This window comes from Chionomys nivalis, chromosome 1 (genome assembly GCF_950005125.1).
Source record: "Chionomys nivalis chromosome 1, mChiNiv1.1, whole genome shotgun sequence".
In the NCBI taxonomy this organism is placed as follows: Eukaryota; Metazoa; Chordata; class Mammalia; order Rodentia; family Cricetidae; genus Chionomys; species Chionomys nivalis.
The window spans coordinates 152092850-152108559 of NC_080086.1; the positions used below are offsets into that span (position 1 = coordinate 152092850).

Genomic DNA, 15710 nt, shown 5'->3' on the forward strand with positions numbered 1-15710 from the left:
TGGTGACTAGAAATGTTAGTGTTAGAAGAGACATTGGACTCCCATCTCCCATCTCTGTCCTTTCTAGGATGGGTCCACATTGCTTTAGAGCCACCCAGTGAAACTGAGATGCTGTAAGGCTGAGGCACATGTGTGGCCTGAGGACACCTCCTCCTTCCTCCTCTGTAGTAGAAGACATGTGGCCACGCAGGTCTCCCTATATATTCACCTGTTGTCTAAGGCTGAACCTCCCCATAGCTTCCTTTCTCCTTTCTCTCGCCCCAGCCTGTCTTCATGAACGCACCACAGCGTGAACTGGTTTCCTCTGGTGTCCTTTGTAAGACCATATTGATATGATGATCTGCCTGCCTAGGGGGTCGGCTCAGTAAAAGGGACCTGAGTTCAATCCTAAGAATCCATATAGAAAAAAAAAATCTGGGTGTAGCTGGGCATGGTGGTGCACACCTTTAATCCTGCATTCAGGGCAAAGGCCGGTGAGTCTTTGTGAACCAGAGGCCAGACTAGTCTGCATAGTGAGTTCAGGCCAACCAGGGCTAACTAGTGAAACTCTGTCTCAAAAAAATAAATAAATAAAAAGAAAGAGTGAAACAAAACAAACAAAAGCCAAGCAAGCCTAGTGGCTTGTGCTTACAATCCCAGGGATTTGGAAATGGGAGGGGCCCCAGGGTTTGCTGGCCAGCTAGCTAGCCTAGCCTACTTGGTGACCTCCAGGCCAGTGAGAGACCCTGTCTCAAAAAAAAAAAAAAAAAAAAAAAAAAAAAAACAAGGCAAACAGCATCTAAAGAACATGTGAGGTTCTGCACTGGTGTCCACACACACGACACAGCATATGCCCATGTGTGCCTGTACACACACACACACATATCTACAGCTATATAACAGTCCAACTCAAAAGCACTCATTAGCAGAGAAAGGGCTTTGTAATATGCATCAAATATTATCAAGAAAAGGTAGGAAATTGAATGAGATAATTAAAATCCAATGATTACCCAGTTAAGGAAAATAAAACAGAAACAAAGTACTCCTTAGGCCCAGGGATCAAATTTATACTAGAGCCAATTCCGTGCAACCAGCGTGTGTTTGGTTGAACTTTGGTTTACCATGTCAGGCTTCACTGTGGTGTCAGATGCTTCTGAACCCCATGAGGGAAACCGAGCTGAAAAAGTTTAAAGGGAAAATAGACTCACAGACCCGAGGTGTCACTTGTCCCTGACCAGCTCCCAAGAGCAGCCCCTGTAGCCCACTGTGGTCCTGCAGCCCTGCAGCTCTCTGAAGCCCCTGCAGCGCACTGCAACCATGTAGCCCCCTGTAGCCCCCTGCAGCCCACTGCAACCCCTATAGCCCCCTGCAGCCCCCTGAAGCTTTCTGCAGTCCCCTGCAGTCCCTGTAGCCCTTTGCAACCCCCTGCAGTCCTGTAGGCCCCTGCAGCTCCCTGTAGCCCCCTGCAGGCTCCCGCAGCCCCATCTCCCCAGCATCAGCTTCTACTCACCATTTTCTGCTTTATTTTCCCACAGAGGAGATTTTGAAGAGCCACATCGCACATTGGTGGTCACCAGATGGCACGAGGCTCGCCTATGCTACCATCAATGACTCTCGGGTTCCTGTTATGGAGCTGCCGACGTACACAGGCTCTATCTATCCCACTGTGAAGCCCTACCACTACCCTAAGGTAGGCAAAGAGCGGTTCAGTCAACCCGAGTCATTCATGAGCTCGTTCGGCCACTGCTTCCATGTGTAGAGGTCCTATAATCCGACTTCTTTGCCGGCTGTACAGTAAACACTCATGTCTCATTAAAGTCCCATCTTTGTTGAGTTTGTTGGCAGGTTTGCTTGATTCTAAATAACTGAATGATCACTGATTATTTGTCTAAGGTCCTTATAAGCAAAATAAATACATCACCCCCTTTCAGTGACTCCAGGTGACCAAAAGCCTGCACTTCTGGCTCCCTGTGCGATGCAACTTCCGGTAGGTTAGAAGGACTTCTCTCTCTTCTGGCTTCCTGGGCCATGAAGAGGCTAAACTATCCACAGTCACTGCTGGTCTGCGAACTTATGTCCCCCAATATCCATATGTTGAGACCCCAAGGTGGTGGGGCTCTTGAGAGGTGATCCAGGGTATGGGTGAGGAGCCCTGTGATTGAGGGGCATATGAAGGAGCCAGAGAACTTCTCTTCCATTCCAACTGTGTGAGGAGTCACGGAACAGGTTTCATCTACGAGGCCCAGGCCCTCACCAGACAGGAAATCAACAAGCACCTTGATCTTGGCCTCTCAGCCCCAAGCTGTGAGGCTTACATCCCTGTTGTTCATAAGCCACCAAGTCTTTGATATTTTGTTATGGTGATCAAAGTAGACAAAGACAGGGCTGAGCCAGCAGAACAGCAGGGAAGGACACAGGAAAGTGGGAGGAGCCTCCAAACCTCAATTCTGCATCACATCTCAACATCCATGCACAGGGCAGATCCTGATACAGAAACTTCCATGACTCCCTCACTTGGAGGCTAGCATCCAAGGAATACGGATGCAGCTCCTGCTCCTAGGCTGTACACAGCTACTTAGCCTATTCCCAAGGGCATCACCAGACTGCTTTAAGGCCAGACAACAAGTAAGCATGGTACCCTTACTGCTGGGCTCCCCCCTTTGCTGGGCCCCACTCATACCTCTGAGACCATTCTACCCCTGCCAGGGAATGTTTGAGCTGAGGTCTTCTCACCCACCTGGCTGATCTAAAAACTAGCAGTGCATGTTCCCATATGGTGAGAAGTCTCTGAGCCTGTAGAGGACCCATGATGAGAATGACGTATATGGGCTCAAAACAATGGACAAGAGGAAGCGAGCACCTAGTGAGCTTGCCTGTGTCAGCGGCCAAACAGAACACCACAGACTTAGGCCACTCCCACGACCACAGTAGTGTCCTCACAGCCATGCCCCCATGACCACAGTAGTGTCCTCACAGACGTGTCCCCATGACCACAATAGTGTCCTCATAGCCATGTCCCCATGGCCACAGTAGTGTCCACACAGCCGTGTCACCATGACCACAGTGGTGTCCTCACAGAGGCTGGATGTCTGAAGTTGGGATGTTGATGATCCAGGTCCTGATGATGTCTCTTTCTTGCTGGCAGACTAACGTCTTCTTTTGAGTACTATTTAAAAAAAAAAAATAGAGTCTCAAATGTCTCCGACTGGCCTGGAACTCTCTGTGTCCCTGAGGATGGCCTTGAACTTTTGATCTCCTACCTCCCAAGTGCTAGGATTGCAGGCATCACCATTCCCAGTTCACACGTGCTGGAGACTGAGCACAGTGCTCTGTGCACTAGGCAAGCTCTCTCCCAACTGAGTCACATCGCATTATTTCTTCACAAGGCAGATGACGAGAGCTCTGGTATCTTAATGACACGAATGCCATCATTGGGCCCCACCCACATGACCTCATCTAACCCTAATCACTACCATAAGAGCATGCTTTCAAATACCACCCACCTAGGGCAAGAGCTGCAGCATAGGAATTTGGGGTGATTCATCCAGTCCATCTGGTGGTACAGACTCCCACCAGTAGCCTTTGCGGAGTGTGGTCAGTGCCTGTTGGGGTCCCAGAGTGGAGGGCATGAGTCACTGAGGACACAGCCTTGTCTCCTTTCCTCTCCTGGGAGATTGTAGCATGAATTTGCCATTGACTAGGTGTCTCTGCTCTCTTTCCCACCAGTCTTCATTGTATACAAAGTAAAAGGCTAGTTGGACTCAGTTAAACATAGTATATGAGACTAAGTCCAAGTCTCCTTAGCTCTTCTATATCCCCTAATATACACATACATACATGCACACACGCATACACCAGCCATATGCATACACACCAATCATACATACATGTGTACATGTATAAACACATACATATATCCTTACAGTTGTCCTTATAAGTGACAGCCTAAAATCTAGTAAGTTCCTTGATTTGGCAGTGTGCTATGGGACATGTCCTCTTAACCAGGAATTAGAAAGTGCAGTCTTGCTGAGGATTTGGGGTCCATGTTTTAATAGAAATTCTACAGACTGACCGACAGAGTTCTGGGATGTGCCCTGTTCTTTCCCACTCCCAGTCAGAGTATCCAGCTGCCAACTTGTTCCCTGCTGTGGGACAGATTCCTTCTAACCTAAATGTATAAGAGGTTGAAGACATCAGGTCTGAGCAGGCCTGCTGAGCCATGCCTCTCCCAGCCCTTCTCAGTTGAGAATTTGGTCTCCAGAGAGAGAAGATGGCTGAAACTGATCAGTACTGTGGTTCTTTGTTGAGAAAGAGGCTCCTGGGAGCTGTGACCCTCATAGATCAGTATTCCTTACCATCTGTGCATGCTCCACTCTCGTCTTCATGACCCCGCACCTCTCTCTGCCCTCCTAAGCAGTTCTCTTCCTTCTCATGGCTAGCCAAGTACCCCCAGCACTGGCAGACGGAGTGAACTGGATGGAATGGGCAGAGGACAAGACTCCTGGGAAGGCAGAGCTGACCCAGATCTCTCTGCCTTTTAAACATTCTGTATATTAGGAATGGAGAGAGCTCAGCTGGTAAAATACTTGCCATGTAAGCATGGGGCCTAGAGTTAGATCCCCACATAATAATCTGGGTGTGATGGGATATAGTTGTAACCCTAGCACTGGAGAGGCAAAGACAAAATCCCCGAGGTTTCTGATAAGCCAGCTTTGGTGAGCTCCAGACCAGTGAGAGATGCTGTCTTCAAACAAGACAGTGGATGGCATCTCAGGATGCACGACACCCAGTCTTGTCCTCTGGCCTCCGAACACATGCAAACACACACACACACACATCTGTCCTCAATGTAAGTGATGCTCTTTAGTATCAACTCCATGGTGCCCAGATGTGAGTCTTTCGGACAAAATGTTGCAAAGCCAAGGGGGGTTCCAGGCATCATGGCCACTCCCTCACACCGCTCCCTCACAGCTCTGTCCCCTCACTTTGCAGGCTGGCAGTGAAAACCCCAGCATCTCCCTCCACGTCATCGGCTTGAGTGGGCCCACCCACGACCTGGAGATGATACCACCTGATGACCCTCGCATGAGGTTGGTTTCTTGCACTGTTGGGTTAGAAACAAATGCAAAGGGAAGCCATTAATGCAGCTTCTCCAGAATGGGCTCTCTTGTAGCACTGGCTAGGCTCCAAAGGCTTGGTTCTCCCAGCCTTCCTTGATGATGTGGGAAAAAAAAGTGGGAAATACCAAGCAGCATATACTTTTATTCCTGACCTTATATCAGGCCAGATAACCTTTCTCATGGGAAGGAACGTCCTCTGGAAAAGCATGTTGGGTCAGCCCCTGTCACAACAGGGTCATTCACACAGCAAACGAATGGCAACCTCTGGATCACCTGATACAAGAAAATCCTGGAATCCAATTTCCATGAGCAGCATCCCATTTTCAGGATTTTGGAGGACCTCTAGCTAAGCATCTCCTACAACTGCCTGATGAGTCCTGCTCTAAAAGGGCCAGACCTCCCAGCGGGTGACAGGCATGTGCTTCAAAGGGCATGTGGAAAATCATGTTGGCCAATCGCTACAAACATCTACTTTGTACAGACTTTCTAGTTAAATCAGAAAAATGGGATCCATCGAAGTGAAATTATTTGAATATCGGCTTTGCTTGAAATCAAGCCATCTGCGGACCAAACCATCTAGAGTCTGGTTCCATAGTCACCATACCTCTCTGCAAGAACAGGGAGACGACCCACACATCTAGGACTCTGAATGTCTATTAGAGCTGTTCGTGCTGGGAGCACCCAATTTGGAGACTCAGCGGGTGCCCAGGCTACATGAAAAAATTTGGCTCTTCGTGATTCTGTCACTTACAAATCTCCACATTATTAGAAGTTTCTGGTGGCTTCTAGAAGGGCAAGTGCTTGGCCCAGTTGCTCTCGCTCCCCTGGGGAGGGTTCTCCACCACATGCACACCCTCCGTTCTCCTTTCCCTGACATAGCACCCTAACTCCCCTAATGTGTAGTTTTCTTCACCCCCACGGAGTCACCAAGCAAAGGCACTCATATGGCATCAGTAGACGGGGATAGAAGGGAAGATGCTGGAACCCAGTAGAATTGTGCAGGGGCCTTGGGCACTTGGGGAAGGGATGATGATAATGCTCTTCCAAGAGGGATTGGCATGTCCAACCTGCGCCCCACATGCAGAATTCCACTGAAGGTCTTCAACCCCTTTCTTTGGTGGAACCTGTTATCATGGTGCCCCTGGGAGGACATGGAGAAAGGCCAGGCTTGGAAATTTGGTGATCTGTAAAGGGCTAGCCTCTTCCTTTTTCTTCCTGCCCTGGACTGGTCTTATTCCTTGCCAGACAGGATTAGGTGCCCCTACTGAGTCTTCATAAACCTGAGCCCCCGCAGCTTCCTAGGGTAGGACTCTGGTGGCCCATCACGGGGCAGTCCCTGCTCCGAGTGCAATGGTGGAGGAAGATCAGTCAGTTTGGCTGATGCTATTTTTACTGAGCTAAAACAGCTCAGGTTATTGTCTCTGCATCTCTCCTGAAGATCCCTCTATGTCATCAATTCCCTCTCAGCCAATCCCTGCCAAGCCTCCAGGGGCCTGGTCCAGCCAACATGCTGAATTAATATGGAAAGTCACCTGGAAAATTTCAGCCATCTGTTTGAGTTAATTGGGAGTCTCATTTAGTCAATTTGGTGATGCTGTTTCCACAGACTTGATTAGCTTCAAGGACAATGAAAAATTAGCTGCAGTCAGGACTTAAAGTTTGAGGGCTGGCTGGTTTTCAGGTCTTCTGCTTGCTCTAATTTCTTAAGCTAAAGGCAATAACATGCTTCATGAGTAACACAAATCTGTAACACGCAGATGCTACTCCACCTACTGATTCTCTGTCACACTTCCTTGAGGTTTTCTTTTCTTAATTTTATTTGTTTTTCTTTCATGTGTGTGAGTGGTTTTGCCTGCATAGACATATGTGCCCACATGCATGCAGTGTGTGCAGAAGCCAGAAGAGGGAGTCAGGTCCCCTGGGATTAGAGTTACAGATGGTTGTAAGTCACCATGCGGATTCTAGAAACCAAACTGAGGTCCTCTCTGAGACCAGCAAGCACTTTTAGCCTCTGAGCCATCTTCTAGCCTCGCTAGAGTTTCCCTAAGATGCACACAGTTGTATCAGAATGTAGTCTCAATGTGAGCACGCAGTTGGTAAAGATTCACACAGATGTATCAGAATGTAGTCTCAATGTGAGCACGCAGTTGGTGGTTGCCTGCCATTCAACCTGGCACTAAGAATTTGATAGAGGGTGAGCATGGAGCCTACAGTGTAGAGGGTGAAACGGACAGAAGGCAAAGCCTTATAGACATGTAAACAACTGTGGGCCTGAGAAGAATCATGAAGGTGTATGGAAGAAGAGGCCATTTGTCTGGAGGTGACCATGTCACTGGCTAGACCAGAATTTCTCAGCCTTGACACAAACAAAATCTTGGGCCTGGTTAGTCTTGTTGTGGGGCTGCCCTGATCCCTCTTTCCCCATCCCCAGCCATGGATGGAAGAGGTCTCCTGGCGTCAACGAAGCTCCAACCAGAGAAGCCCTGGTATGAAATGAGGTTCCCTACCAACCGACTGGATTCAGTCCCGTGGCCCCAGGCATTTCCAGCCTCTCTCGCTTGTTCTCTCCTCTGTAAAATGGAGGAAGGTACCTATCATGGAACGTGTGCGGTCTCCGAGGTAGCTGGTAAAACTCTAGGAGGTAATTCAGGGAGCATAGCCTGACCCATCAGTCTCCTGGCTGGTACTATTCCCTGCAGGCCACATCTCCCTTCTCAAATGTCCCCTGCTTGTCAGAGAAGTTCATGTTCACATAGCTAACTGGCTGCCTAGCATCACCACTGGGCATTGTCAATTATGTGGTCAAATTATGATTCCCAGGTGAGACATGGGGACTTGAGTTGAAGATTTAACTCCACAGTGAACAAAGGATGCAACAAAGTGTTCAGATGGGTCCAGATGACATTTGAGAAGATGGATATCTACAGACAGTTCGACAAACGTGGCATTGAACTTGCTGGATTCCTGCTGGTCCAGCAGGCAGAGTCCAAAAGATTCCTCTACACCAACAGGGACGAAAGTTGCCAGTCAGTCAAAAGCAGTCAACACAGGAAGGGATGCTTCTTATAGTTTTGCATGATCTCGTTGGCCTCTGTAGGAGGGCTGGATGAAGTCAGCCACCATTTCTCATTGGCATCTGAAACTGGACAGTCTTCAGTAAGCTGGGGTGCCTGGTCCCTTCCTGCCCTTAAGCCCTGCAGTTTTCCTACCCCAGTCTAGGCTACTCCATCTTCACCTTGACTGGCTGGCTGACTGACCTTGACTGCCTCAGGGATCTGCTCCTCCCTGTGTATCCTTTCCTGTGCCTAGCAGTATCGCCCCCCCCCCCATGGCTTGTCAGTCTCCTGATTCCCTACCCACTGTATCTCCAAACAGTAGCTAAAGTGACATAAAGCCACAGTGGGTCATGAGGCTCCTGCTCAGAGCGTCTGCAGCGTCCCTCCTCACAGAGGAAAACTAGACAGCTTCTCTAAGAGCCTAAGCACTCAGTCACTCAAACCTGCTACTTGATGGGTCACTCTAGCACCCCCTATCGTCTATCACTAGGGTCTTCTATGCCCTGAAAGCCCTTTGGAGAGCTCAGGTTACCTGCTCTCCCCTTCAGAACCAGGGGGTCCAGAGGGTCAGCTTTTCTTTATTGATTTGTTCTTGTTTCTGCCCGGCCTGCAATGTGGAGTGGTTGAGTAGGGATACACACACACACACACACACACACACACACACACACTTGTAAGTTTACTACCATCCTGCAACAAGGAGTGGTGCATTATTTCAGTTCAAGACAAATTTGCTCAATGAGTAAGTTAATTTAAATATTAGAACCAAAGTTTCTCTTTCCATAGGATTTTGAGGTCGATTTCATTTGTGCCGGTTATTTTCTGGAGGTGGAGGCTAATGTTTTGGCATTAGACATTGGCGACAGCCTCCACTGAGGAAAAGGGAAATAAGGGGGCTGGAGAGGTGGCTAGTGATTAAGAGTGCTTGCTGCTCTTGCAGAAGACCACGAGTTTGGTTCCAAGCACACCTGCTTGGCAGCTCACAACTACCTGTGACTCCAGTTTCAGGGGACTGTGTCACCCTCTTCTGGCTTCCATAGGCACCCCCATACACGTGGCATATACATACAGGGATGTAATAATTAAAAGTAAAAAGTAAGGCTTCAAAACTATAAAATGAAATAAGACATTTGCTCTATTTAGGGTACGAGGGATACTTAAAGTGCCATGGGGGTGGGGGTGGGGAGATGTGCCCTGTGGGTAAAGATGCTTGCAGTGAAGCCTGGAGGCCCAAATTTGACCCAGAACTGACTCACAAAAGCTGTCTCCTGACCTCCCCATGTTCACTGATGTGCTGCACACACATACAATTTTAAGACATTTTAATACCCTTGAAAATGTAGAAAGAAGTAACCAGGAATCCTGTAGTTGCAGGCATACAGTCAGCAGGCAGGCACAGGGCAGAGAAAGACACCAGACACCTTGTCAGTTTCCCCAGTGCATGGCTGTTCTTTGTCTCCACCCAGCCTGGCTTCTCTGGGATGCTGTGTTACGCTGGCCCTGTGAATCCTCCCATGTGGCTCCTGTGCCCTCATTTGTCTATGTAGCATGAGCTGTGTTAGGCCCTTGGGCAGTGGAGAGCCTCCCTGAGAATGCACTCTCCGAAGCTGTGACAGCACCCTGTTGCAGACTCTGAAGGGCCAGGGCAGGAGCCACACGTGGGAGTGAAAGAGGATCCCGTGGAAGTGTTGGGAGCACCTCTCAGACATTTCAGGAACCTGCCGACAGCAGGGGTGTCTTGGGAAATCCGTGTCAAGATCAAGAATGGCCCTGCGGCACACATAATTCAGACAAGCACACCATACACATAAAAGTAAATAAATATATCTTTTTGAAATTGCAGTTTTTTAAAAATATGGATATACATGTGGATCTGGATATAGATAGAAATAAAGCTATTTATAGGGACGGGTGTGTTATAGATCAAGTGTAGGTACAGAGCAGTACAGAGATGGTGCACGCATCTGAGCGTGTATCCAGCACACAGCCTGCACTGTACTCCCAGACTGTACACAAGGACTTGGTGTGCCACTGTTTCCTGGTCAGCTGACACTGCAAAGCCTTCTCTACCCCTAGCTCCTTCTCCACACACAGTATCTTTGATCCAGACTGTGTCAGCACCCCTGTGAAACTCAGCCTTCCTCCTTTCTGGTTTAGGCATAACGCCACACTGTGGTGGGTCCCGGCTGCTCAATGTGGGAAGCTCTTGCTGGTGGTGGGAATGGCACAGTCGTTCCAGGCTAGAGAGTGAGAAACCTTTGTGCTATAGAATCACTGCAAATGTTTTCCCAGAGTCACTACCAACCACTGAATTAGCATCTTCCCTATTTAAAATGCCTAGCCCATAGGAATTGAAAATCAGAGTCCCAGAAGTCTCCTTAGCTGCATTTCCAGGGGAGAAACAGGACAGTCTGGTGCTCATTGCTGTGTCTCAGGTATCACGGGCACCCAGGGTGTTCTGAGGATGTTGTCGGGAGACAGCCATGAATGATGAGCTCTTTGGCAGGCCTGTGAATAGAGCAGACGTCAACAAAAAAGCAGCATTGACATCTGAGTGTTGGCAGCATTCTGGACAAGGGCTTTCCGTGCTGTATCACAAGGCCGGTGAGTCGGCCGATGGTGAACACAAGGAAGGGGCTGAAGTGACAGCTAATCTCCTCCCCTGAGACACAGCTAGCAAACCAGTACACTCATTTGAGGGTATCTGCCAGAGAACAGGATGTGACAGAAAACGGTCTGCAGCCTGTGTTTAGATATGTCCGCATGTACTGGGGCGTGCCAGAATGGATGCACGCCTGCTGTCTGCCCACAACAGGTCAGTGTTTGGCATTCGTCCTCACCCCCGCCTTCCCGTCTCAAGGATCCTGATGCTTCTAGGGCTCCCAAACTGTCCTCACTTTCCTTACATTTCCGCCTGTGACTTACAGAGACCAAAATTGAGGTCCAAAGAGGGCAGGTGACTGCTAAAGACTCCCCTAATCCTTTTCAGGGCCAGGCATGGGTCTCTAAAGCCAGAGGTCATTGCCACCTGAGTTCCGACCGGCCTCTCAGATCTCTCTGGAAGCAGAGCTCCTGCCCACCACAGTCCCCTCAGAGTCTCGAGGTCAGGAGACATATTCAAAGTGCTTCCCTGGACTCTGAGGAGGTCTATAAGTGTTGAGTCACTAGATGTGCAGGCCCTGCTTTCCCATGTGTGCTCAGGCTGCGGTAAGCAGGGCTGTAGCCCTGTATTGAACAGAAGGTCTTGACAGAGTTTGACACAGCTTTAGCAGAGGTAGTGATCAAGCACATGAGCTGAATCAGTCAGCAGGCACCATGAGTCAGCCACAGGGGATCACTAATTTAAGATGAAACATGGAAGGTATGTGTGGAAGTTTGAAAGAAAATGGCCCCCATAGGAAGTGACACTATTACGAGGTGTGACCTTGTTAAAGTAGGTGTGGCCTTGTTGGAACAAGTGTGTCACTGTAAGGGTGGGTTTGAGGTCTCCTATGCTCAAGCTACACCCAGTGTGACAGTTCACTTCCTGTTGCCTGTGGTTCAAGATGTAAAACTCTTAGCTCCTTCACCAGCACCATGTCTGTCTGCATGCTGCCATAAATGTCTGAAACTGTAAGCCACCCCCCAATTAAATGTTTCCATTATAAGAGTTGTGTTGGGGCCGGGCGGTGGTGGTGCACGCCTTTAATACCAGCAATTGGGAGGCAGAGGCAAGCGGATCTCTGTGAGTTCGAGACCAGCCTGGTCTACAAGAGCTAGTTCCAGGACAGGCTCCAAAACCACAGAGAAACCCTGTCTCGAAAAACCAAAAAAAAAAAAGAAAAAAAAAAAAGAGTTGTGTTGGTCACAGTGTCTCTTCCCAGCAATAGAAACCCTAAGACAGTAAGCATTCACTGGACACCAGCAGATCAGAGTGAGCAAGATCCCGGTGGCCCAGGTAGATATGGACAGGGTGGCATCAGGATGAAGCTGAGCAGATGATTGCGGTCAAGGCCAGAGTAGAGGAATTTGAAAAAGGAGACAAAAGCCAGATACCAGATCACCCACAGCCATGTTCACAGGGGGATGTGAAGAGGCACACAAGGGGTCCTGATACCAAGCAGGTGTCTACAGGCTGTCCACAGCCCAGCACAACTAAGAGAGTGCAGACATTTCCTTGGCAACAAGATGGTGTCATGAAGTTGGTGTCAGGCTGAGCATCAGCGATGCCCTCTCTGGGAGCTGCGGTGATCACTTGCTCTGCCTCAGAATCCGCTCTCTACGTTGTTCGTCTGTGAAAGGAGGGACCAGAGTCCCTGAGGCTCTGAGTCCACAGGGTCCAGAGATTCGCTCGATGTGCTAAAGACTCTAGCCTCGCCCTCAAGCGCTAGCTTATTATTTGACGAGGCGTTTGTTGAAAGGGACAGCTGTGAGCAGACATTTTTGTCCCTCTGCACATCAGCCTGTGTTCCAGAAGAGAAAAAACAGCACCCCGAGTGTGCTTAACTCACAGAATTGCGAAGCTGCTTCTTACAAATAAGTGAGCTGAACCAGGACACCCCAGAAAGCTGTAGTGCCCACGACCCACAGCAATAGGGGCGCTGTTGTCTGAGAAAAGGCTCAGGGGTTATTCTAACTGGATCTCAAGGCCAGAGAGAGTCAAATGGAGCAAGCCACCCATAGACTGGGGCCTTGGGTTGATGGGGGACTGTGAGGAGAGAACCACAGAAGTAAATATCACCCTCTTTCTCCCTTCTCTTTAACCTCTTGACCATGCCCCTATAAGGCAATCAGAGCCCCTGATGCCATCTGTCTTCGTTACGTTAGCATTTAATTGGAGGCTTGTTTACAGTTTCAGAGTCAGTCAGGATCATCGTGGTGGGATATGTGGCAGCACACATGCAGGCATGGCTCTGGAGCAGCAGCTAAGAGCCCACATCTGATGCAAAAGGAGAGAGAGAACAAGACTGACTGTTCCTGGCATGGGTTTTTGAAATCTCGAAGTCCACCCCCAGTGACACACCTCTTCCAATAAGGCCACACCTCCTAATCCTTCCTAAATAGTCCAACAACTAGAAACAAACCCTCAAATATATGAGCGTATGAGAAAGCATTCTCATTCAAACCATCACACCAGCCATACTGGGGAGCACCCACAGGAGCACGGAGCAAAATGGAGGAAGCAAAGGACGCCTACAGGGACACATAGGAAACACCCAGCATGCCCTCATACGGCACCAGTAATTTGCCCAGGAAATGCCTAATACATTTTTTTTTTTTTTTTGGTTCTTCGAGGCAGGGTTTCTCTGTGGCTTTGGAGCCTGTCCTGGAACTAGCTCTGTAGACCAGGCTGGTCTCAAACTCACAGAGATCCGCCTGCCTCTGCCTCCCGAGTGCTGGGATTAAAGGCGTGCACCACCATCACCCGGCTTGCCTAATACATTTTGATGGACAGTGGATAGGTTCATATATGGAGCTTGTATAGATAGATGTGTGTTGGATGGATAGATATATGGATAGTAGATAGACTGGTAGGTTGGAAGGGTGTGTGAATGAATGGGTTAGATTGCATTGATGGACAGTAGAAGATAGATAGAAGGAATGGATTGGATTAGATGAGTTAATAAATGGATTGGATGACTGAATAGATGGATTGAATTGGAAGGATTGGAATAGATGTGTGGATGGATGGATGGATGGATGGATGGATGGATGGATGGATGGATGGATGACAGGATGCATATACTGATATATAAGTCAAAGATGGATTGGAGTGAGGGTAGATGGATAGATACAAGATAGATAGGTTAATTGGGAAGTATATTGGATGAGTTAGCAAATGGATGGATGGATGGATAAATGGGTGGATGGATGGATGGATGGATGGATGGATGGATGGATGGATGGATGGGTGGGTGGATAGACAGAAAGAAGTAGATGACAATGAATAAATAATGGATGATGGACAGACAAGAGTATGATGAGTGGATGGATGGGTGGGTGGACAGACAGGCAGTGTGATAAGCAAAGAGATAGACTTTGACTGCATTAAACTAGAATACAGAGAGGGCCTGCATCTATCTTAATAGTTGCCTGATGACTCTGAGGACCCAGACAGGATGTGAACTTCACTGCAGGCAGCCTTATGCTCAGCATTGACAACTTGCTCAAGGTTGCCCTCTACTGAAGCACACCATTTTCCACACAAATGCCCCTCCCACAGTGTGTTCTCTTCCGGCTTGATCCACGAAAATAAACATTGCTTTAAGATGCCAGAGTTCACGGGACTTTGTTCCCTTGGCCCTTTATTGCCACAGGCTGTCAAAACCTGGATCAGAATCAGAAATACCAAAAGTGACAGGGTACATTAATCCCTGTGAGAGAAACAATATCCATTCATATTTTATGGCAGGCAAGTGGGCTAATGAAACATTCATCCACTGCTTACCAGCAAGCACCTCTGTGCTTCTTAGCCAAGCTGCAAGTGCCCTTCCCATATGCTCCCAGGCAGAGCCTACCTCCTCCATAGTACCAGTCCCTGAGCTGAAGTCAAAGACCTGCTCATCCAGCCTCCGTCAAACCTGTAAGCCAGTGCCTGCCCATCAATGCCTACAGTTATATAAGTAGAACCCTGCTGTCCTTAGCATCTGCTCTGAGTACTATGTGAGTAACTGTGAGCAAATAGCATCCTTTAGACTAGAGAGACCATCAGAAACCTTTCCAGCTTGGGTCCAGCAGAATGATTCCTGCAAAGAAAGGGGCTGGAAAGGAGAACTGTTCTGCACCAATGAGGCAGTGACCTGAGAATACACTCTCACAAGCGCACCCGTGAAGCAGGCTTCGAGAAGCACCCAAGGCTGGAGAGATGCTCTGCAGTTAAGATCACTGCAACTCTTCCAGAGGACCCAGGTACCATTCCCAGCACCTGCATGGCAACTCAAAGCCATCTGTAACTCCAGTTCCAGGGACACTGATGCCCTCTTCTGGCCTCTGCAGGCACCAGGCAAAACTCCCCCACACGTAAAATAGTAAAACAAAAGTGTGCTCCTTGGGCACTCAAATCTAGAAATTTGTCTGAAGGAGACGGAACCTCCAGATCTGAATGTTGGCAACAGGTTCAACAAAGCTGTCTGAGCCAAAGAAATAAGAAACATCCCAAGGCTGGAGAGATGGCTCAGTGGTTAAGAGCATTGCCTGTTCTTCCAAAGGTCCTGAGTTCAATTCCCCGCAACCACATGGTGGCTCACAACCATCTGTAATGAGATCTGGTGCCCTCTTCTGGCCTGCAGGCATACACGCAGACAAGATATTGTATACAAAAGAGAGATAGAGAGAGACAGAGACAGAGACAGAGACAGAGAGAGATCCCATACTGTATCTGTGTACTTCTGTCCAGAACACTTAATGAGAAGAGGATTTGGCAAACAAATCCCTTCTGTGCCAGGTCCAGCCCCAACTTCCTCAGAAGGGTTATACTTCCCATCTTTCTGGTCCTCTACCTTAACTGCTTGCTAATTTCTTTCCATTCCACAGTACTGCATCTGTCTAACAAAGCATTTGCACATTCAAAGGACAT

The 15710-nt window shown here is 48.6% G+C and overlaps 1 protein-coding gene across 4 annotated transcripts in view; it reads left to right on the plus strand.

Moving 5' to 3' along the window:
* The window catches only part of Dpp6 (dipeptidyl peptidase like 6), an 887986-nt gene that overhangs the window by 796537 nt on the left and 75739 nt on the right, over positions 1-15710 (plus strand). For all 4 annotated transcript variants that reach the window (XM_057791926.1, XM_057791942.1, XM_057791918.1 and 1 more), the window contains exons 9-10: positions 1515-1669; positions 4972-5069. In XM_057791926.1, the coding sequence (XP_057647909.1) occupies positions 1515-1669; positions 4972-5069 (253 nt within the window). The remainder of the gene's footprint in view (positions 1-1514; positions 1670-4971; positions 5070-15710) is intronic.